This window comes from Corvus moneduloides, chromosome Z (genome assembly GCF_009650955.1).
Source record: "Corvus moneduloides isolate bCorMon1 chromosome Z, bCorMon1.pri, whole genome shotgun sequence".
Taxonomy (NCBI): Eukaryota; Metazoa; Chordata; class Aves; order Passeriformes; family Corvidae; genus Corvus; species Corvus moneduloides.
Genome location: NC_045511.1, coordinates 11,293,448 through 11,317,910, shown reverse-complemented (window position 1 = coordinate 11,317,910; position 24,463 = coordinate 11,293,448). Strand labels below are relative to the sequence as shown.

Here is a 24,463-nt window from a genome sequence, read left to right as displayed (position 1 = left end):
TGTAACAGAATAGTGAGATGCAGTTACAGATGTGCAGTCTTTTCAGCCCTACAGGTGGCCTTTCATCAACATCAATGAGGCTCTGGGGTTATCACATGTTCTGTGAAACTGTTTCAAAATCCACATTTGTTGCAAAACTCAGTGGGAACATAAGTATTTATATTAATTATACTGCAAAGGTATGAAAACAGTTAGTCTTGGGAGATACACATGCTTCAACTTTAATACAGTGTGGATAAAACTACAGTAATTTTCACATGCACTTCATATGAAACAATTTTTATCTTCCCCTACTCATCATTCTTCCTTCCCATTCCTTTCCCCATTTTTCAATTTTTCAGAAGTCCTCTGGGTTGTATTACACCTCCAGGTTTTCCAGAGCAGTCATAAGAAGACTTCAGAAAGTTCTGAGCCAACTCGGAATAGAAAAACAGACTGGAAAAGCAATGCAACTGAAGTCAAACTCTCCCTATGATCCAGGTATTATTAGTTTGCAAATTACACTAATAAGTGTGATGTTTGAGTGCTAAGCAAAGGACGTTCCAATAAACTTTCACATTTCCTCCAAGTTTAGCCACCAGCTGCACACTTTTCATCTCAATTCATTTGCAAGGGCAGGTGTTCACCCTAAAGAAAACATGACATTTTCCACATGCATCAGTAGAAGCTTTATGCTGTTATTTACCTAGTGTGGACTACTTTTGGAGTAGAAGATTATAGTTTAGTTCAACACCTAGCACAGACCTTGCAAATAAAGCCTACATGAGTAAGGGTCCTCAGCTCAGTTAGGTGGTATCCTGGCCATGCAGAAAGGTGCAATGTTGTGAGCAAAGAGTTTAGTAAAAACAGGTTTTGGAAAACAGAGCAATTACAGTAATAACATCAGTGACCAGAAAGGAAGGAACAGCACTGGCATTCTGCAAGTAAAAAGATGCAAGACAAAACGCTGCATTTCAGGAACCTTCATTTTTACTTCTATGAATGGAACATAATTGTTCAAAGCACCAATCTGAATGGGATATAAACTCATAGCAAGAACATGTTACTGCTGAAAGAAGGGTCAAATAGAAGCCAATATTTCCCCAAATCCTGCTGGGTTTTGCTACCAATTTGTCAACAGTCTGCCAAGAGAATAAAGATGGACAAGAGAGAAGAAGTTGCACATTCACAGAAACAATATGCTGCATGTGCTCTGTATGTGAATAGTAAATTATGTAACTCCACCTGTGAGCCCCAGAAAGTGTGATCCAAGAGAAGGGACAACAGAAAGCCAGAATCACTTCCCAGACTAAGAACACAACAGCAGAGGGCTGGAACAGGAAAGGTTTCACCCACTAAGGAGACTGACTGCTGACTACCAGCTTACAATGTGGAGATATCCACAGGGCTGTGCAATAGTCATCTTCTCAGTACATGTATTTTCTTGAGAGAAGGTCTGATAAAACATTTCCGTTCTATTTGAAACACTCAGAAAAAAAGATCTTTCTATTGCTGCTCCAGGAGAAACTAAGGGCACTGTCCTTACTAAGAGAAAATGAGCCATGTTGCTTCTCTAGTAATGCAAAACCAGGAAAAATCCTTTATAAAAAGATAGTCCATTAATCAAAGAACATTCTATGTCATTCTTCTGAAGGAAAACATAGATTATATTAAATATCGAACGCCATACTGAAAGATTCCTAGGGATATAAGATACAGTTGCAAAGTCAATGTTTCAGTAAATGCTTTATGAAAATCATAAACCTTGGCTGAAATAAGGAGGGAGTTAACACAGGGGTAGTGCTGCAAAATAAGTAATTTAAAAAATAGATCATTTTACTGTTTCTCAGGATCTTTTTTGAGCTGAACTGTACAGCTTTTCCACTGTATGTTACCACTGTGAGGAGAACTAGTCTTGAAAAGGAAAGCTTTGATATAAATATGGCATCCACTTAGGGCTTGGAGTATCTGTCATATAAGGGAAGGCTAAGAGAAACAGGACTATGCAGCCTGGAGAAGGGGAGGCTCAAAAGGAATCTTACTGAGGGGCAAAATTACCCAATTTGGAAGTGGGGCAGGGAGTTCAGAAGATGGAATCAACTCTTCTCAGTCATGCCCAATGACAGGACAAGAAGCAATAGGCACGAAAATGAAGCACAAAAATTTCTGTTTAAGCACATCTCCATCACTGGAGATACCCAAAATGCAGATCAACAACATCCTGAGCAACTCACTGTAGTCAAACTTGCTTCAAGCAGGAGCCAGAGCAGAAAAATCTCAGGGAGTTCACTAGGATTGTATGATTTGCTAAGGTATCAGCAAAACCAGTAATTTAAGTGATTTAAGATATTATTATCTTTTGGCTAAATGAAAACAAATTTTATACAGAATTTAAACTGACAAAAAATAGATCCATTAATTTTTAGATCTCTGGGATGGCTATAAAATTTTTCTATTGTAGCAGTGAAGTCACAAAACACTAACAATGGACATATCCTCTTTGTAACAGATTATAAAAACAGTATTTCCAGAAAAATTAAAACATTTATGCATATATACATTGTAACTAAGCACCTAAACAGTAACACAAAGCATTTTTAAAGAAAGACTACAATGTTTTGATATATCGAATTCTATTTATGTGAGTACACAGATACAGTACCCTTATCTACCTACAGTGATTTCAGCCAAGTAGCAGACTTCACTACAAAAAAATTATACAGTTACAATCAGAATTTAATTAGCATTTTCTCTTCTTTATTGCAAAGCTATAAAAAGGAATAAATTATTGACAACTGGATACATCTGGAATGGCTTCAGCGTACAAGACCTGATGGATTTAGACATTTTTTATTTAACAGCACATGAAATCCCATAGCTCCCCTAAAGTACTTAAACTGCTCTATTCAGACATGCTACTGACCATCTGGGAGCTGCAGAAACTTGGCACGTTTTTCTACAGTTTGCCAAACTTTTGAAACAAACATCTCATGCTTACACTTCACTTTTTCAACACCACTTCTGGGAAAGCAGGATCTCTTGAACTCTTAAACAAAATCATTAAAACAAATCTTAAAAAAAAAAAATGTTTGCGGCATCTTGGTAAAAAACCCAAAATCTAAATTACACAAAGATTGATTTTTGAATTACATACGTAAAATGCTAAAAACCATCACTACAGCTCATGCAGGATTTAGAGTCCTATATTTTTCTCTCAGGCTTGCTACAGGCTGATGTTTCAGGAACAGAGTAAGACAGGACATAATCAGAGTGCCACTGAAAATATCTCCAAATGTACTAAAAAGAGGAGATGGTATCAAATTCAGGCAAAATGAGACGCATATGCAGGAGAGAGGCAGAGTACAGGAGTACAGTGTCAGGAAAAGGCATGAAGAAACAGAACTCCTGGGATTTCTTTTAGAGTTGGACTGATATTCCTACCATCAGATGTTACAGGATAATGAGGAAAAACACAGACAAAGCTAAGAAAGGGAAAGCAAATTTTAAAAATAATATGCCTAATTGTCAAAGATTCCTATCACAGATGAAGAACATGAATAGTCTGCAGCCACCAGCAACTCCATCAAGAACAATTTTAACTCAGTGAAGGGTCAAATTCTGAGTTTGTTGGAAACCAGAGGAAAAGAACACTAGTCAGTAATTATACAGAGTACATAAAAAGAGAAATGAAAATTAAAGCAGAAGTTGATTACAGGAATAAACTTCCCTTTTTAAGCTGGGAGATGATGCAGGGCTAGACTCTGGGAGAAAAGATTCAAACAACAGGTGAATGAGGAAACTAAGAAGGAAAACAGAGAATGAACATAACACAGCTTTTTTGTGTTTAACAACTCTGCATTTCTCTAACACAGCTAGGCTTTCACAGCAAAGTACTTCCTCTGCTGGGGGTGAGGAGGGAGATGTACAGCACTTCGTAGAAGCATTTAGAGAAGAACAGTGCGTAAATAAGCAACAAGAAGTTGTTTGCTTAAATGCACACAGAAAATTCATGTCCACAGCATATTTAGACTGATAAAAGTCATAGGATTGGTACACCTTACTATAGTGCTTCACATGTTCAAAATGTTCTTTTGAAGTCTTAGCAACCTCCCAATTTTTTGTCAGACAATTCTGACAACTATTGGTGAATCATGATCACTGCAGCACCAAAGTATAGCTACTTTGTGTTAAAAGTGCCAAAGGTGGTAAAGTGTCACTTCGGATTATGTACAGAGCAAACAACTGCTTCACAATCCACCAGAACTTTCAATAAAATGTTTTAATTTAACACTTTCAATTAGGTGTGGCTACACAAGAGGTTCATGGCAATTCTTCAGTGGCACCTGACCATAAACGAGGTCTTACCCCACAGTAGAGATAAACACAAACAAATCACTGCAGCTACCCTTTGAGAAGGTAAAGTCTTCTGAAGTGACAAAGTGGCAAAACAGCATGCACATACCTGAACTACATCATTTCAAAGCCTACGTATTCAGAGTTACTATTCTGGCACACACTAGACTATTCAAATTGAGGTCATTGACAGCCGGACACTGGTAGTGCACATAGTGAAAATAAGTCTGGTTTATACGGCAAACACAAAAAGCTGTTACATGTAAATCAGCTGAACATACCACAACACTAAATAGCTAACACAAGTACTTCAAAAAGACTTCTCTCTCTTAAAAACTTCCACAGAAGAACAGACAGGAATTACCATTTCATCATGTGCCAAAAGTAATTACCATCTATCATCACAATGAACTACAAGATCAAGTTTTTGATGTAAGTTCCACTCACCAGTTTCCTAATTTTTATTCCAGCCACAAATGTAAATATGGCTAATTCCAAGCACTGTAACTATTAGGCAAATGCAGTTTTGAAACTACCTTTGTCAAAGAAAAAGTATGAAACACAATACTGGAGAAAGCTGAACAAGTTCATACCAAAAAGCAAATACCCATAAGCAAAAGCCACAGAATCAGGATTCTGGTACCATCTCTGACAGGCACCCTCTCTCACACGGGAATAACATTTGATTTCCTACATATGATACAAAAAAGTAGTCTCAAACAAATTATTCACTACTATTTCACAATCATTTTTTTTGGACACAGGAATGGAACATATTGCAGTAAATAATTTAAGCGACAAATGACAGAGGAAATGGGGAGTGAGCAACCCTGTCTTTCACAAATACATTTCATATGGAATTGAGAGCTGAGGGCTCTGCTACCTTTGACTTATTTTACCCCATTCTTTACAACCTGGTCAATCACTGTTTCATGGTCCACCACACTCAGATACTGCACTTACTTGTAAGCAGACAAGAAAATTAGCAACACAAATGCAACACATCCAGGTGCTAATCAAATCCTTTCCAGCTAACTTCCACAACCACTTTCATTCCTGGGCCATCAGTGTGTGCAATTTCAGGGCTTTGTCCCCAAAGGAGGCTTTGGAAAGCATGTAAGCATAAACCTACACGTGTGTTTAGTCTTCAAAAATGACATCATTATTTAAGCTCTGCCTGACTAGAATTATATAGTTGGTTAACATGAAAGTTCAAAGCACATGTTTTCCTTCTAAAAAACCCTTTATATTCAGGGAAAGAGAACAAGTTACATATTACTAAACAAACTCTTAGTTAAACACACCAATCACATGCAAAATTCTCCATACTGGACATTCTACAACATCGTTTCTGTCCTTGCTGCAGATTCTCCCTGGACTTGGCACTGCTACTCCGTATTTCTCTCTCAAAATATGGATTTAATAGATAACACAGAGGAATTTACTTACCTGCAATGAGATTACATCACGATGACTGTCAGAAGTGCTAAAAATACACTGCTAATCATTTGCAGTAGTCCTGAGAACTTGGTACTGTAATTTTTAAGTGAGAATAGCTAGTATCTCAAGTTCTCTCTACAAGGTGTTAACTCAGACACAAGAGCATTATTTGGATGAAAAGAACTCCAGGAAATGACACTTCTTTCAATTAAGTCGTTTTGCTGGTTTAATTTAGTTATGAAAACCACAACTTTTCAATGAGAAGTGGCTATTGTCACTGACTGATACTGATTAACTACAGAATACCTGATTAACTACAGAAATATTAACAAGTAGACTGCAGTGCAAAGTTTTTCCATGTAAAAATTTGAAACTGCAGTATGGATTAATGTCTGACCTTCAGGAAGAGACAAAATAAGCTATTTCTACCCATATTCTATTAACACCAAACTATCAAGTAATTACAAAATAGAACACAAAGATGTATAAAAATACTGCTTTTTCTTTTTTTCCTTTACATCTCAAGTTCTTTTACTCAGAGTCTGAATTGAAACACAGGAGATCGAGAATTCTTGTTCGGACTTAGTTGTTTATTATATCTTACCAGTAATACAGCTGTACAGTGTGCCTCCAAGGCTGGCAGGGTGGAAAATGGCTGTGAGTTTTAATTTTCCAAGGTTTTTAAAGTCTAAACTAACCCATTATGAGATACGTTTTTACTTACAATCCAATTACTAACTTTTCATGTTCTGCAGTGGGGAACTTTTGACCCAACGACAGAACATTCAGGTTTGTGAAGAAGAGAAGAGAGAAGACATAAATCCACACCCAAAATCCTCCATATTGTAACCTATTATTATCTATATTTCCTAAACCTAATTTTCTACATTTCTACATATTTCATCCAGTGACATAATTTTAATTACACAGCAACAACCTCAGTGTTATCACACAATTTAGGAAACTTTTCCCAGGGTTTTGGATCGAATACAGCGTGTTTCTGAGGATCACTGCTTCACAGCACTGAAAGGCTGAAATTCTCAGAACCCAGGGCTCCAACATAAAAATGCACAATGAAATACCTTAATTCACCAGAGAGCATGCAACATTTGAGAACTTCTTTACAGACAGGCAAACCTTTTACCCGTGTTTCTCCAATATCTATAGCTGCAAGTTACGTAACATACCTGTTCTCTATTCAGAAAGGGAGTGCTAACAACAGACTTGTTGATACAGAGGAAACAACAGCTATATTCACATGCTGAAAGTCATATCACAGTGCTTAAGAACAGAAATTGTCAAAGACATTCCATACCACTCAGAAATATTCTCACACAGAAGAACATTTATTATATTGTATAACTAGTGCTCATTTATGAACATTAAAAAGAATAAATATAAATTACATTCATATAGTTAAAATCCAGTTTCAAATGCTTTTATGTTCAACATTAGTATCAGACTAGACCACAACTGGTAAAAAAGACAACACCTAAGACTCCCTCTACAGGGTCTAAAAGCTGCATTCCAACCATCTATAAACATGTGAGGCGCTTTGTTAAATACCAGATTTGTAATTTAACATAATTAAAATTGGGTATTGATTGTCATTTTACAGCTGAGAGCCCTGTAGGAAGCCCAAATAAACAGGGACAAATATGAGCAGCATGGAAATACAAGAAGGAAATCAAGTTTTATTACACCTCAACCTGCTATTTTCATTATTTAAGCAGTAAGAACTGCCTATGCAACTGACTATGACTAACCCTGCAAGCTTCAAAAGAGAATTAATTGTATCATTTCAGTAAAATCAATTCACCATTTTACTATTCCAAACAGAAGCTGCAAATTAATATAAATCAAGTATCAGACACTGCAATAGCTGTAGTATTTTAAGTATTCACAGAGAAGTAATGCATTCTTATTGCTGAAATGAAATTTTAAATAGAAAGCTTTAGTTCCTCAGAACCGTTTCAACAGCAGTTCCTCTGAAAGCAGCAGGAAGGAAAAAACTGTTATGTGGCATTAGAAGCAATATTCTGGTGAAGAGAATTACTTGTTCAGATGCCGTTTAGACATACAGTAGTAGAGGCCAAAATGATAGGCATCATCTCTTTTGTTTTTAGCTGTGAAGGCATTTATTCCTTTTAACATTTTAATTATTTGTCCACAGATGGCAAACAGATCTCTCTCACTTCACATTATGATCCTAATGGTTCTTAGCAATCAGACACAGAAATATGGCCCTAAGTCAATAGAAAAAAAAAAAAAAAAATCTGGGCTTTAAACACCAGCATTCCTCTATCTTTCTCAAAATTATTTACTGCCAAATTATCATGCTCAATGGCAGGGTATTAACGTGACAAAACATTTTTGGGACAGATGGGACAGATCATACAAGTAAAGCAATAGTCTGCTCAGATTGTATTCTGATCAGTTCCATCTTGTCTAGTTGACATGCTTTTGTTATCTGTGTTAAATAGTGTAATTTTGCTTAATTTTCTTTCTTTCTGTAACTTAAGGCCTCTTTACAATGTTTGCTGATGAATAAAAATGACAAAAGTTATAAAAAAACAGAGAGAAAGACAAAGATAGAGGAAATGTATACTTCTCTATGATATTTTCCTACTTAAAAGGCAATTTTTATTTTTCCATTGAAGTTACAGTAAGTTAAGTAGGCAGGCAGTCTACAAACCTCCCACATAGCTGAAACTATTAGAAAGTACTGATTTCAAATTACTATGAAGTATTAATGCAAATACTAGTCAGCAAAAGCCACAAAGTCTCCTGTAGTAAGTGAAATACTGATGTGTAATAAACAGAACCACCTACCTACAAGGACATAATATATATCTATACAGACTGTATGGATACTGGCTATCACTACTTAGAATTAAGGAAACTATCACACTTTTAAATCTCAAGATAAGTAAGAACTCGTCCACATTAAAGTGGCAAGAAGAGCAGCAGCTCTCCATTACCAGCACTACAGCAACAAAGAGCTGTGGGCTTCAGTGTCACTAGACAAAAATGTTCTGTAAAGGGTCAGATGAGTTAAGTTTGTGCTTCAAGTACCACGACAGAGCTGGTTAATCACTTACAATGCTGTTTCTACTGAAATGCAACCTTACAGGAACCATTCAGACTGACGGTTTTGGCTGGCACTGTCATTTTTCACCCATAAAGCAATGCCTCTCAAAAGAGAGGAACACCAACAACTGTTGGAACTATCTACTTCAATGTTTTTTCCCATAGTACAGCAGGCAATGCAAAACAAAACATCAAAGATTCAAAAGAAGATTAACATATCAGATGATTTTATCTGCAGTGACTACCAGATAGGAATATTTCAATGATTTGTTCAGGTTATCCCATGCTTCTGAATTCTAACCTGTAAAATTCATTGTTCCTCTTAGTCTTACTGTATGACTCATATCCTATGCTCCACCTAGCAGAAAACATCTACAAAGAATATTCTGAGTTTTGAAAGATAGTACCAGAAAGAATCAATAGATTCACAACACACTTTCAGAAGAGCAAACAGGGCAACAGACCTAAGTTTGTTGTGATAATGTACAGAGCTGTAAAGCATCTATAAACTGGAAAATCCCTTCTGGGGAAAAAAAACCAAAAAGGAAGCGAAGTTTGATAGCTCAGGGCTGCATTCTGGAGCATGGATCTGTGTCTCAATCATAAAAATATGATCTTTAACATATATTCTTTACTACCTTCTCTCTGTACACATTAGGTAGATTACACTGATAAGATGAACGTAATTAAGTCCGACTTACAAAAGCCTATCTCTCTAAAATTCCTTTTCCTGAATGTGAGGAAAGCTACCATCTACAAACTCTAACAGCACCAATAAATTTTCTTTAGACTGAGACATACTGAGACATATACTACCTCACCTTGGTGGTTCTTTCCCAGTTTTGCTCAATATTTATGATTTTTCTCTCTCATTGACAATTTATTATCAGAATATAATGACCAAAACTAAGTAATCTGGACACCTTCACAATCAATTAAACTAAATAAAAACCAGTAAATTACCCAGAAAAAAAGAAGCAGATTAAAGATTTTTTTATACTTACACAATGCTCAATGTAATATACCAGTAATTTGCATAAAACTTCCTTAGGTTTTATTACAGCAATTTATTCTGTAAATTAATTAGGACATTTTAATTATTATTATTCAATTTCAGTATTAATTTCTTTCATTTTGTATACCAACAGCACTTCTAAATCTTTTCCCAGTATTGCTTGCAATTCTTTCTCACTTTTGAAAACCATGAAAGAAATCAGCTACTAATTTGAAACCTCATTCATTCAATTCCACCCACAATACCGAAGTATCAGAATTCTGCCACATTTCTGAAAGGCAAACACCTTCTAGTGACTGCAACTTTCTGATTGTTCCAGTTTGGGCAAATTTAGAAATATATCCTCTGAGAGAAGGCACAACCACCCCTCCCCCACCAGGTTCGGGAAAAAATAAATTTTCCTCGAAGGAAAGTGAAGAAGATAAAACTATTTATTTAACAAACACATGGGAAGGAAAACAATGTTAGATGGTAAAATCTTTCGCGGTAGAGGAAAAAACCTGGGAAAGTGTTCGAGTCCTCCCTTTGGTCTCCTCGGAGCTGGGGCTTGGGCCGGGGCCAGGCCCTCTGTGCCCGGTGGAAAGTCCTCCCGATGTGCTCTGATGTTACAGCAATCAAGCAGTCCAGTAGAAAAGGGGAAAAATCCGGAATTCCAGAGAAGGAAATCCAAAGTCCAACTCTCAGTCTCTCTCCAGAGAACAAGAAGAAGAAAAAACTGGCCAAAAACTGACTGGAAAAAAAACAAGCCGGGTGCTTCCTCCCTCCCCTGCCCCAGCTAGGGAAAAAAAAAAAAAACCTGCTATCTTTTTGTAACCTTGAACGAGCTGCAAACTGCTTTGAGAAAGTTTTGCTCAGTTTTTTCCTTCCCCCTTTCAGGCTCAGTTTAGAGGCATAGAAAGGCACAAAAATTAATTTCTGGGCATAGGCAGCGATATGGGATACACATCATAAGGTCACCCCAAGACACTGATGAGTCCTGAAAAGTTGTTCTGCACTCTTCTCACCTACCTCAATTTACTTTCTTGCCCCTGCTTTGCACCAGAACAAAAGCTTTTGCTCCTTGAACCAAGTCAACAGCCTAATTCAGGTTATGACCTCTCCAAACAGTTTGTTTCAAAGCACCAAGCAGCTCCCTGGTGTAATTCTCCATTTGGAAAATTACACTGGAGAGTGTTACACTGGAGTTACACTGCAGAATTACTTTACCAAACAAGACAGCTGTTGTGATAGTAATGAAACTGAATGCATTATTAAAAAAATGGCATTTTACCGAACAGTGTCCTATCACCTTCATACTCAGAACTCTGCAAAACGACTTTCTAATCTGACAGTGACAGAAAGATGGTCTAGCAGGGGGGCCTAAATAACACAAAGTTTATTTTCAGGATTGGAAAATTTTTATTTCAATCTCAGCATGTGATCCTACCCCCTAGAATGCTTTTAAGTACTCCTTTTCTTTATCAAGCCCCTAGTGAGGTCTCAATTAATATTAATCAAATTCAAATCAGAAATGCTCTTTGAGGACTGGAAGTCAAAATACTTAACTGAATGATAAATCTATTTTAAAATATACAGTATTTCACATATGTCCAGGAAAATAAATTATATGTGAAAAACACCGGGAAAGGTTAACCTTCTGGCAAACAGAAGAGTTTCACTCGCAGCCTAGAATAAAACCAATATAAAAACATCGATGCCAACATCCAAATCCACTGAAGGTGAATTTAGCATCACAAGAGCCTGTTCCTAAGAAAAGAAAAGTTTCTATTAAATCTTCCAGACAAACACAGTTTACTACAGAGAAGTCTAGGCTTTCAGTAAGTTTATGCTATTCAACATATTTAACAGGTGTTTCCTATTTTTAACAGTAAAACAGGACTGTGGAGCCAGCTGAATACAATCCATTATTCACTACAATGATCTCTTATCCAAAGTCAGTAGCTGAAAAAACCCCTACAACTATGAACTGCCTTTTGTTTAAATGTCATTTCCCGATTTCTGCAGAAGACAAAAAGCTTAAGCCATACATGGTCTACTTCACTGAATTTCTATTACCAGCTGACAGGTCAAAGAAAAAACACTGTTTTCAACATTTGCCACGTAGTTGCTAGAGCCAGTAAAACTCCAGAGACTGGCAAGAAAATATATCCAATTCATGCTAAGAATGGCAGCCTGTAAAAATGATTAATTAGTTTGAACTGGCTACAAAATAGCAAACTTCAGTTCTTCAAAAAACCAAAATTTCTGTGACTGTTTTTCAGATGGCACAAAAAAAAAAGGAGTCTTGCCTTACTTCTTTCACTGAATGGTATGAATGTACTGGACAGCATTCGTAGGTAGAAAGGTATGGTTCCTGTCTAAAACCTCTGAATTACAGTATTTAAACACAATAATATAAAATTGAGAATGATACTGTAAATACTGTGATTGTTCTCTTTGCAACCAGGAAAAATGTACTGGTCACACAAATGACTGTACTAAGAAAAATGTACAATGTCTATCACCCATTTTGTATAGGTCAGATGGTTTACCAAAAGTACTGGACTATATATTTTAACATTTTTGTTGTGTTAAGACTCTCTGCACCTAACCCCCATCAAAAAAGTGTACTTTAGTTTGTACTGCCAAAATTGGAGAAAATAACTGCTAGTAAAGTCTCTAACAGCTAATTAGAAGTAGCTTGTTCACAGTCTAATGATAAGACAATTACACACATTCGAAAACAGATGAGTGTTTTTTTAAAAGGGTAAAAACAGAAGTCTGGCCTACAGGTGCAAATAAATTCACAGATAACCATTTCAAATTTTAAGTGCAATACAGTAACATAAGACAGGCCACAACTAGACAACAACAGAGCATAAATGAAATAAGTTCTCTCTTCCCCTGTTGTTTGGCCATTCACTCCCATTTTTCTGGCTATTTTGTCAAAAGCATTTGTGAACCAGATCAGAAACAGCAACCAGAAAGACACTATTTTCCAGCCAGGCTTTGTCTCCACTTCTGTGACTAACTGATACTTTGAGTTGGCTTCCCTCAGGGTAAAAACAAAAAAATGGGACCACGGCAAAGTAGTGGAAATGAAAGACCAGCAGAACTGGATCACACTGACCCTCAACTCAATTCAGTTTACCCCGTGATGGAACTGCAATCTTTGACCAGGTACTTCCAAACAACCAAAGCTAGGGAGAATACACACACCAGCCCTCGCTTTCGGTTAACTCAGCCGTGACATAATTTAACAACTGTCTACAGAACTACTGCATTGTTAACTGCCATGTAAATAAACCAATAGGACAAAAAACAACAGAGGAAGTCAAGATACACAATAAATTAAGTTATAATAAATTTGATGACCACGTTACTATACAGGACCCTTCCAAACAGTTATTCTTGTGGTAGTAGTTTATGTTATGAAGTCAACTCATTAACAACCATCACTCCTACAACAGCAAATACTTCCACAATGTAAACTGAGAATGCACCACTCTCAATTTTTCCCATTTGCTATTTGAGTTAACCCTTCAAAAGACCTGGCTGAACAAGATGTTGTTGATAGAGGGTTTTTATTCTGAGTCTTTACTGTCAAGTATCCTTTTCAGTGTAAGGATATGCTCACAATATGCCACAGGATATGGAGGACACCATTTAGGGAACTAGAAGACAAGCTGACATATATATAGGAACCAAGACCTTGTAACAAAATACACTGCCATCTCCTACTTCCGTAGAAAACCACTGAACCAAACGGGCAATTAAAATCCCTTAAATTCAGTACAGTTTAATTTTGGAAGATACAGACAACAGGTACACATCATATTCAGTAAGGATCACACAAGGGATATGAAATTACTATTTCAAAATTAAATTCCATCAATGACAGAGACAGTTAAAACAACAGCAGTGGGGGGATATTACCTTTGTCAGCAACAATTAAGTAGACTTAAAGAGCAAGTGGACAAAGATACTAAACTAGGAAAACACTTAATTTTTTTTCCCTGATGCTTCCCCTATGAAGGAAAACAGTATTTTGAAAAAAATAATTTCTAAGTACAAAGATTTTATTAATCAAGTTTTACTGGTTGTATGCAACTAGATGTATTTAACACTAGATCTGGACAAAGAGCAAAACCACAAAACTGTCACTTTAAAAAAACGAGATATGATCATATTTTACAGTATCCATGTTGTAACACATGATATCATTAATACAGGGGATCCTACAAAGTATGTGGAAAAGGCCCCAGTTTGTATTTCTCTACAAAAACTGCTTAGATTATTAACGTAAATTACTAGGTTTTGCTAGCTGTATTATACTAGGGATATAAATAATAGAATTGCCTACATTTAAAAGCTGCACCATTAGAACACCTAACTGAAGTTACAGGCAAAATCTCTAAGCTCAAGCATGTTCTTTAACCTGCTAGGTAGACTTCTGCATCCAAGCATTCTCACAAACCTCTAGCTGCCATCTACCAGCACAGACCTGCTATCAGAAATTGGTTTTTGCAGGATCGCAATAGTGCTGGCTGTACTGCCACCATGTCACCTATTTTAAAAGACGACCCCTGTCTCAGATAGTTGCCACAATAACATGCAGGAAGAGAAAAGGAATGAATACGTTCAGACAGTTTCAGTAATCAAGCCAGCTGTGAGAGAAACTCACACTGAAGCACTTCACCTCAACACAGCACTTGGAGGAGAAAAAAATGCACCAGTAGCACTCTGCTATTCACACTCAGTGCCCCTTACACACAGCAGAAGGTTGTGAACGTTCATGTGGGAAAATATCTTAAAGACTGGTGGCATACACACATCAGATTCAAGGAAAATCACAGACTGCCAGAAAAATTAAGTGAAAAAAGGTGGAGTTAATTACTTCACCTTTGTATACCTTACAAGGCTAAAAATATGCCAGCCCATGTGCTTTCACATATTGTAATTTTTCAAGCACAGCTACAATAATGAGCGATAAAAATTAAATGCAAAATATTATCATAATAAGTAACAAAAATAAAAGTAGTGCGATAACAATATTTATATTTTTATATTATTTATTTACAGTCCATTATGTTAAATAGTTAAGAAGTACCACAGAAGTACTCTGAGATTAGATGCAACTGTCCTACTGGGTCACAAACAAAAGTTGTCTGGAAAGCATGCTAGGAATGGGACAAAACAAGGGAAGCAGCAAGCAACAGAAAAATTTAGAAACTATTGATTACTGCCTATAAAAGTTTGAGACAAGTATTCATTCATTTCCAGTAACATCATATACATAGAAAGGATAGGAAAAAAGGAACTGTCAGGCATGAACCCTTTTTTTAAAATTTTAAGATTTTATATATTAACATATACATCAAAAATTAATACATACTGATGAAACACTTAAGAAAACTTTTTTTTAATGTTTTTTCAAATCCAGTAACATTCTGTACGTATTTAAATATGAGGGGAGATGTTAGGTAAACAGACACATTTTCAAAGAGTTCATTTTTAAAAAAAAACAGTGCATAGGACATATCCAGTGAAAAACACAGCTTTTCAGTTACAAAATTCTGTAAATTGTATTTAATGCACAGAAGGAACAGACCTGCTAGACATAAATACAAAGGCAGGTAACACAAATTACCCTTCCTTCACCTCCTAAAAAGCACTGACAGGCCCAATCGTCCTCACCTAAGTTTAGATAACTAACATGAAGTGTTTACAGGAGGACTGCAGTCACCCTGTAGAGCCTCACAAGCTGTACCTTTTTCTCCTCAAACTGTCAAGAGACCTTGAATACTGAATACTTTTACTCTTTAAAGAATACTGATTCTTCTCTTGGCTGACAACAATAACTGCCTAACTTATACAGGATGATACACAGGCACCAATTAAATTATGCTTTCTCTGAAGGAAAATATAAATATATATATATAAATGATTCCACAGTCTACAGTTGGTGTATAAATATTCCTTCTGCTTCTATTTACAAATACATACATACAGAAAAATGCACACATTCAAATACAGATGGCTCATATGGTGTCACATTTCAATATCCTCAAGGAGCAACAATTCTAACAAAAAGATACTCTCAAAACTATTCAAACTCTGGCTACGGTTTAAATAATCTACAATTCTTGCACTCTCAGAAAAATCTGCACTAAATTAGTAACAATTTCATAACTGAACTCCTGCTTTGCCAAATAATAACCAGCTGTTGGAAAATAATGTTTCCCAGAATGAAAAGAAAATAGCCAATTTAAAGATAAATTACAACTTAAACAAGGTAACACTTAAACAGTTTGCAAAGAACTTCCTCCTCAATGAGAGGAGCCAGCTAGAAGCATCACCAGGAAGCAACAACTCTATCAGTAAGTGATGGAAAAAAATAAAGCTTGCAATAAAAATTAACTTAGACAAAAAAATTAATGTGTTACTTCACACAACAGTTTAGAGGAGGGTGTTAAACACTGCAAAACATCCTCTGCAGTTTTTTAATTCTGTAGAAAGGTTATGAGGCCTGAAAAACAATCCATATGTTCTGACTAATAAGAGAGAAGCTCTAACATGCTTTCTCCAAAAAAACAAAAGGTACAAAGTCCATACTTGTTCAGTATTTTCTGTTTCAGCTCATGTGTTCTGCACCCATGACTTCCAGCTTACACACGCTTCGCCTCTTCAGTGAGCATATCATGTGTACAGCATTCCCAAGAAAGCTAATGGTAAGGAAGTTTTATACAGACACAAAATAGACAGTAAGGCAAACACTGGAAAACTTTAAAAACTTACCAGGTATTTTGACTAGAACTCATGACCTTTTTAACTAAGCCCCTATTTGCACAGTATAATTTTACTTACACTGTGAAACCTACTTATGTTCTCTGCATTTTGGCATGACTGACCCAAGAAAACTCTCAACCTAATCAAATAATTACTGATACTAAAACTTTTCATTTTTTTTGCAGAATACTGGTATTGGTAATTCACTCTGAAGGATGTAAGCATTATATATAATAGCTAATTATACCTCGTATGCAAATTACATCCAAACTTATACCCAACAGTTATTTTCAGCCTACAAGGAACAGTAGGCATGAGTACTTACTACATCCTCCTGGTTTCCTTACTAGCATTTTCCAGCAATTTCTCCTACACTTAATCATAAAAAACCAAACTGTGTAGGGCTTTCAGACTACTCTTACGAAAGAGTCATTGCCAATACACTATACCAGCAGCCTAACAGAACTTTAGACTTTATTCTTGAAGCCAGAAATAAAAGTTTATAGACACCCAGATTATCTACTGAATCAATCCTCTTAATTTTTTAACTTCTAAAACACATCTTTACTTTAAATGAGATCAGTTAGCAGAGATGGTAAGAAGGCAGAGCAGTTTTTTGAATTTCTTTCTGCACTCAAAGTATTCCACCAAAGATACTTGTACTAGTGAAGCAAAATTTAAAAATTCAAATTTAAGTCAGAGGAACTATCTTCTGTACTCTAAATGTGTCTGAAGTTTTAATGGGATATACTTACAGAATGGCCAAGATTGGAATGAAACTCTAGAGATCATCTAGTCCAATCACCTGCTCAAAGCAGGGTCAGCTAAAGGAGGTTGCTCAGGCTACTGCCCAGAGTATCAACATGGATGGGAAATCCACACCATTCCCTATCAATGTCAGCTCCCAGGAACCATGCCCTGTTGTCATGACATTTCAAATGCAGTTGAAGATTCTTTGTGATGACATCAACCAGCTCCTGCAGCACTGTGGGAGGGACTTCATCAGGTACCATGAACCTCTATACATCAGGTTTATCTAAACATTTCAGTCTGACTCACCCAGAGTAGGTCTTCCTTGTGCCAGACTTTCCATCTGGTCCATTGGACCTGGGTTCCTGAAGGCAACACTCATCAGCAAAGACCAGTGCAAAGCATACAGTGAGTGCCTGTTCTGCATCCTTTGTCACTAGATTCCCCACCCACATTTCTCTGTGTTTTCCTTTTGTTGCTGGTACACCTGTAGAAGCCCTTCTTCTTGCCCTCACATCCTTCCCCAGATGCAACCCCACATGGGTTTTGGCTTTCCTAACTTCATCCCTGCATACTCTGACAGAGTCTCTGTGGTCTGACTGGCTCACACAACTCTGCTCTCACCTCTTATAAATTTCCATTTTATGTTTGGATTTTGTCAGGAGCTTCCTGTACATCCACAAAGGACTCTTATTCACCTTTTTGTGATTTCCTTTTCATCAGGAAGAACCATCCTTGAGTTCAGGGGAGAAAACTTGAAACAAAAAACTTGCTCTCCTAGATCTGTCTTCTCTCTAACATACCCCATTTTTTTCTAGGCTACTCTACAACATAACTCTGCTGATTAAACTGATGAAATGTTTTTGCCAAAGACAGCTGCTGGGATCTTCTGGGAAACCTCTTTATTAAGACTGTATTATGTAAGTAACATCAGTTTTATTGACTTTAACTTGAAAAGCAATTTCAACACAATGATCTCTATCCTCTGCCATGTTAGTTGCATCAAAATGAATTAGCACTATAATCTGAAAACAATTTTATTACTTTCATAACTCCTTTTAAATCAAGTACTTACCATAACCAAACCTAAAACACATGGGTAAATGGAACAAATACAACTGTTAAAATCTGCTCCACCTGACAGACATTTTTTCAGCAAACACTTGACTTACCACAACACTACGCATACTTTTTGGAGGTATGTGCCTCATCATCTGACAACCTACAGTGTCTAGTAGAAAAACAAACTCAATTATAGTGTATATAGCCAAAGAATCACAAACTGCACATCTCGGAGTCATGCTGGCATTCACATCAGAGAAAAAAGTCACAACTGCTAAAATGCGGAAAAAATGACTCTTCAGAGAAGTTCAATTTTTTTAACAGATTAGAAAATTAAGCAATTCTAAAAAATTAATCTCTCCAGAAAAGTAAACAGTTTCATGAAAATTGGCCTGTTACCTGGTCTAGTCACTGAACTTTGACACGTCCTTGTTTAATTTGCTATTGCAAAAGCTAAGGGAAATAAAAAAAGTAAAATCTTATTAATCAATCTAATTTAGACACCAAGTGACAAAGTGAAAGAAATTTTTTTTAATAGAGGAGAACCTCTAACGTAGGAGTGTTCCAGCTGAAAATGTGACCTTCCCAATCAAGATGGAAACTTTTACTCTTTTTTACTGCAATGTGCAATAAACATTATCAGAAGCAAAGGCATTATCAACTTTTATTTAGCAAAACTGAAAAAAAATGCAAATCATCGAGAATTTAAACCCAACAGTGTCTACTTCCAACAGAAATCCTGCACTTCTTCAGGACACATTGAGAAGAGCTCTATCGCCACTTACTGGGCAGCTGCAGAACTGTGTGTGGTTTGAAAACAGCACAGGGATGACTGCAGAGCTACTGCCTGCATGGACAGGCAACTCAGTTACACTGAGGACACAAGTCCGACAGAAGTTTTTTTTCCAGCTGTTACCTCTCACATGCCATGCATTTAAGGACATCATACTTCACTGTTTACCTGCACCTCAACCATTTCTTAACCGTGTGGCCAGAGCCAAAGGCTTACCTCCCTCCCAGTCAAGTAACACTGTAATGGCAAATTGCTGTGTTCAAAATACTAAGGCTGAGCACTGTGAACTCTTGCTGGATTTAAAACAGTGTAGGACTTCAACGCAAAAAAACCTGGATTGGGGATGTTGGGTTTTGGCTTTGCTTTTCGGTTGTTTTTTTTTCTTAAGTCCAGTGTATGTGGGCACATCCATACTTGGTGTCTCAAGATGGATAATCCACCAGTATTTTAAGTTTCCTATAAGCAAAAAAAAATTCTCCTCTAGAATATTCTCCACACTTTCCACCAACAGACAATATTTTGTTCATAGAAATCACAGAATACCCTGAGTTGGAAGGGATCCACAGGGATAATCAAAGGCCACCTCCATGCCCTGCACATGACAGCCCAAAGAATAACAAAAACCATGAGCCTGTTCCCAAAAGATTGTGTGTGTTTGTACATATTTGTTTCATTGCTCCTTCTCACACATCAAAAGAGCATAAAAATGTGATACTTCTTCTACAGCTCTGCGTTTTCTTGCTGTTCTGACAAGATCGCCCATTCACAAGCCATCTTCAACACTGCCTACTTCTCAAGTTTCTAGGTCAGCATCTCCTAAACAGTGTTTTTCACAGTAACACATCCACTGTGATGATCAACTTAGTTTAACACCTTTTTCTGGCAGACTCCTAATCTTTCCTCCCATCCCACAAAAAAATACAAATTATGGATCAGAAACTGTCATCTTCATCACTGCTTTTCTTCTGTGTATCTGTCTGTCTCAGCTTATCAGCTTCATGCACACACATTACAGCAGGTCCAAATACTCCTTAAACAGTTCCACAAAAGATGAAAACCCACAGAGGGCCACCACCTCCCAAACAATCCGCCCACTCCACTCCGAACTTTGACAACAAGCAAATAAAGCAGGCTGCATAAATTCTGGTGCCAAGAAGCTCATTCATTATTCCCTCCCGAGAGAAGCACTGACACCTACTTTACCAATACCAAACAGTGAGATCTCACTCATCCACACAAACAGACTTACTGTGTACACAGAGACTAACTAATGGTGGGGCTTGTAACACCCTCACTGCCTTCCCTTACCAGAAAAATAAGAAAAGTAGACTAATAAAGCATAAACATGGTAATGACTATTTTAGCTAAGTAATATGGGCCTTCTTATAAAATTCATCATATTAATTTTTGCCATGCACATTACCTCAGTCTCTCTACTGTAAGAAATTAAGTTGAATTTATAACTTTTCCTTTATTTAGCCCCCTGCTTCTTCACGAGTTTCTTTTCTTTTAGGATCCCCTTCACTCCACAAGTAACACCAACTAAGAACCAATCTTTCTTACTTTCTAGTGCTCAGTCTTTGCTTTTCTTCTAGAATGCTACACAATACAACTCAAATCTTTCATAAAGTGTTACCACACTTCGATATTCCAGGAAAAAATCCACCTGAAGTATTTAATTACTTACATGAGTCTGCTTATACTGTACAAATGTATATTCAAGAAACAGACCACATAAGCCTGAACACAATCACAGCAACCACTTTCTGCCAGAGAGAGTAAACATTCCTTTCAGTCTGCTTCCTCAAGTTGTAATGGTATATCTATTCCCCCTGTTTAAGTAATAAAAGCCTTACACTGTGAGTTTAGCTTCCAACCCATGTGAATTTTTTTTTAAGGAGAAAATCTGTCTGAAAGTTATGTACCCCAAAAGCACCATATCACCATCACGCCTGAACTGTAGCGTGTGCTGGAGTAACTGACGGAAACTACAATTTCAAGTGAGAACTTCTGTTGAGCCTCAGATATGAATGTTAACTTCTTTCTCATACCTTATAAGCCATTCAGAGTTTCTCAGTAGTTCTTACAATCCCTTCTGATGAGAGATATTTCTTACCAAATTTACAAAAAATGCTTATAGTGGGACTTATGGATGGGTTAAGCTTTTGTATTGTTTTCTAACTGACAGGCAATGGAGAACTCAATTTCTAAGACCAAGCGAAGATATTAAAAGCATCAAAAATTACCTGCTGTTCAGTATGTCCCTGCCCTAAACCAGTATTTGTTGCTGTTTAAGACACGTACAGCACTTTAAAAAATACACACACAAAAAAACCCCACCAAAAAACATAGAGAAAATATATACAACAGCCAAAGTAAAACACAAGGAAGGCCTATGGAGAACTAAAGGCATAAAAAAGAAATAAAAATATCCATCTGTTTAATATATGTAAGCACAGGACGTATCAGAGTTACAAGACTAGAATGAAAACATTTAGAAATCTCTATATTCCTAACAGGACAGAATGGATCTACCTTTCTTTATACCAACATATGATTTGTTTCTGGTGTTAAAAACGGAGATGTTAATTGACTATTAATTTGTATATCTGTGTTTTCAGCTATTAATATTCATGTAACCCACTTATGCTACTACTGCTTTAAATCTGTGAATTAACACAACGGCAGGATGATTAAAACTTATTTAGTTTAACTTGGTTTTAATTTAAACTCAACTTTAAAAGTCTTCAAAATTTCATTCAGGAACTATAGGCCTCAAGAACACAAAAGAATCAACAGAAGTCACTCACTGAACAGTGTCACTATTTTAGTGACCACTAAAAAGAGGAAACTATTTAAATATTTGAAAATAGGCCTTTTCTCAAAGAGATTTTGTATTTATTCACTATTTTTTTTTTAAATCAGACCCAACCACACACATAGTATGTTTATTATAATATATAAACTTGCCTGCTTTAAACTTCCAAGTTGTTCTCTCTTCCATATTGCCCAGGGAACCCTATTTCAGCATGATATTTCTTAAGACAAAAAGTGTAACAGCACAGGAGCACATACTGACATCATGGTAATGTTTCCACCAGGAAAACAAGGTTATTTCTCATCTGGGACAATAAAGTGAAGATGCTCTTAAAAGTAAAGACAGGATAAAAATTTAGATGTCAAAACATTCTGAAGATTTTAAGGAGACTACTCTCAGAACTGTTTCTTCCCCCTCTGGTGAAGATCTGGCCAAATTAGGTACTCAATATGCAATTTATAGTCCACTTCTCCCTCTTCTAACACACCTCTACTACAAAGAGACTTCCTGCTTGAAGTGTAACAGGACAATGGAACCACTTTTGCAATATCCTTCCAGAACTGCCAAACTTCCAGGACTCAGAAGGCATTCAGAGCAGCTCCCTGAACCTGACTTGACAAAGCATTTGGCAGATTAACAGCGCAATAAGCTGCCTGGCAGTATTTGCCTGGGCACTGGGCACTGGTAAATAGGCTTACTCTCTGTAAGAGAAAAAAGACACATTTCCAAGAGTGGCTGAAGCACTACTTACACTATGGCTTATCACACTGCATCCTATTTACCCTTTCAGCTTTCAAATCCAATCAGTTTTTCGACTTCTATAATCTTTGGTGGTGGTGGTGGTGGTGTTGTTATGAGAACAAGCAGAAATAAAGTGGAATATAGACTTTGTTTCGTATCTGACAACACCACCAAAGGCAAAAACTTATTTAGTACCAGACAGTAAAGGCAGAATGACAGAAATTACCACTTTTCAAATTACGAAAAGTACCAATGCAAATACTAGCAAATTACTATTGTTTAGAGAAGGGATTAAAATAACATGCAGCACTTACTCAGTCAATGAAAAAAAAAAAGACAACATTAGTACCTCCGATTTTCCGCCAAATTTGCACCTTCATCCTTGAGCTCCTTACTTTTCCTTACACAATCTTCTAAGAGAATTTCCTTTCTTCTCTTAGCTGCATGCACCCAGTTAGCATCATCATCGTCACCCAGATCCTTGTCATCCGCAGCTTCTGCTTCGAACTGCTGAGAAGTAGCTTTTGAGACCTTCTCACCAATCTTTCTCTTCCACCCAAAAGAAGCCATCTGGAGAACTAGGGAAAATGCATTTTCAGTAGTCAAGTTATTAAGCTTTTAAGTACACAGCAGAAAAATCACCCCTCGCTCATCTCGAAGCTAGAACAGTAATACAGAGGGGCACGCTCCCACAAAAAACTCAGCACCCGAGCTGTCACTGAGGCACGCACAGCCCCGATCCCCGCGGCGGTACCTGGCGCTGTCGCCGGCCACCTCTCCCGGCTGGAAGCGCCGCGCCAGCCCCGCTCCGCGACAGGAAGCGGAAAGGCGGAGCGGCACCGCAGGAACCCGGCAGGAGCCGGAAGGAAAAGGGGCAAAGCAGCGCCCATGGCCCTGGCGGCGGCAGGGACAGCCGGGAGCTGTAGTTCGCCCCGGCCCGGGGCGGCAGTGCCGCTTGGATGCCGTGAAGCGCCCGGCGGGCCCCGCTCCTGTGCGGGCTGAGGCAGCGGCGGAGCGCAGGAGCGAGGGCGGAGGGGAAGAACACCCGGCCCTGGGAGTGGCACCGCTCGTGGTGCTCGAGTGTCACACAGGGACAGGGGCAGGACGGCGGGAATGCCCCCGCATTTACCGACTGCGCCCTGGGACAGCCGCCACCCACCATGGGGAGGCGGCTCCGGGCGGGAAGTACCATAGGAAAAAGTGACCCAGGCTCCCAAGGACGGGTTTTTCTTCTAAAGGGGAAAAAAACACCACCACAACAAAAACACCACGCCAGAAAGAAAAAGAAAAAAAAAAAAAAAACAAAAACACAAAAAAAAAAAAAAAAAAAAAACCAAAAACAAAAAACACAACCAAAAAACTCCACACATAAGAGCCCCAAACCCCAAAATGCCAAAACAAACAAAGGCACACCCCCACCCCCTCACCCCCAAAATACAAAAAACCCCTAAGCCAAACAGAAGATCTCAATGACAAGAACAGAAGATCTCAATGACAAGAAGAGAAGACAGGCTGCAGGGTTTAAAACTGCTCCCTACTTACAGGGGCCAATACCGAGAAAAAAGCCCCATCCGTGGTGCGAGCAAAAGGCTGAGTGAAGATGCGAGACGAGGAAGGTTTTTACATCGTGGTCAGGGTTTGTTCTGTCCCAAAT

At 37.6% G+C, this 24,463-nt stretch overlaps 1 protein-coding gene across 1 annotated transcript in view; it reads right to left on the bottom strand.

Moving 5' to 3' along the window:
• The window catches only part of TTC33 (tetratricopeptide repeat domain 33), a 45,280-nt gene extending 21,607 nt beyond the window's left edge, over positions 1 to 23,673 (bottom strand). Inside the window, exons 1-2 of the mRNA XM_032096365.1 lie at positions 23,564 to 23,673; positions 23,159 to 23,387 (exon numbers count right to left, since the gene is read on the bottom strand). Of these exons, the coding sequence (XP_031952256.1) occupies positions 23,159 to 23,379 (221 nt within the window). The 5' untranslated portion in view covers positions 23,380 to 23,387; positions 23,564 to 23,673. The remainder of the gene's footprint in view (positions 1 to 23,158; positions 23,388 to 23,563) is intronic.
• Positions 23,674 to 24,463: the final 790 nt, after the last annotated feature.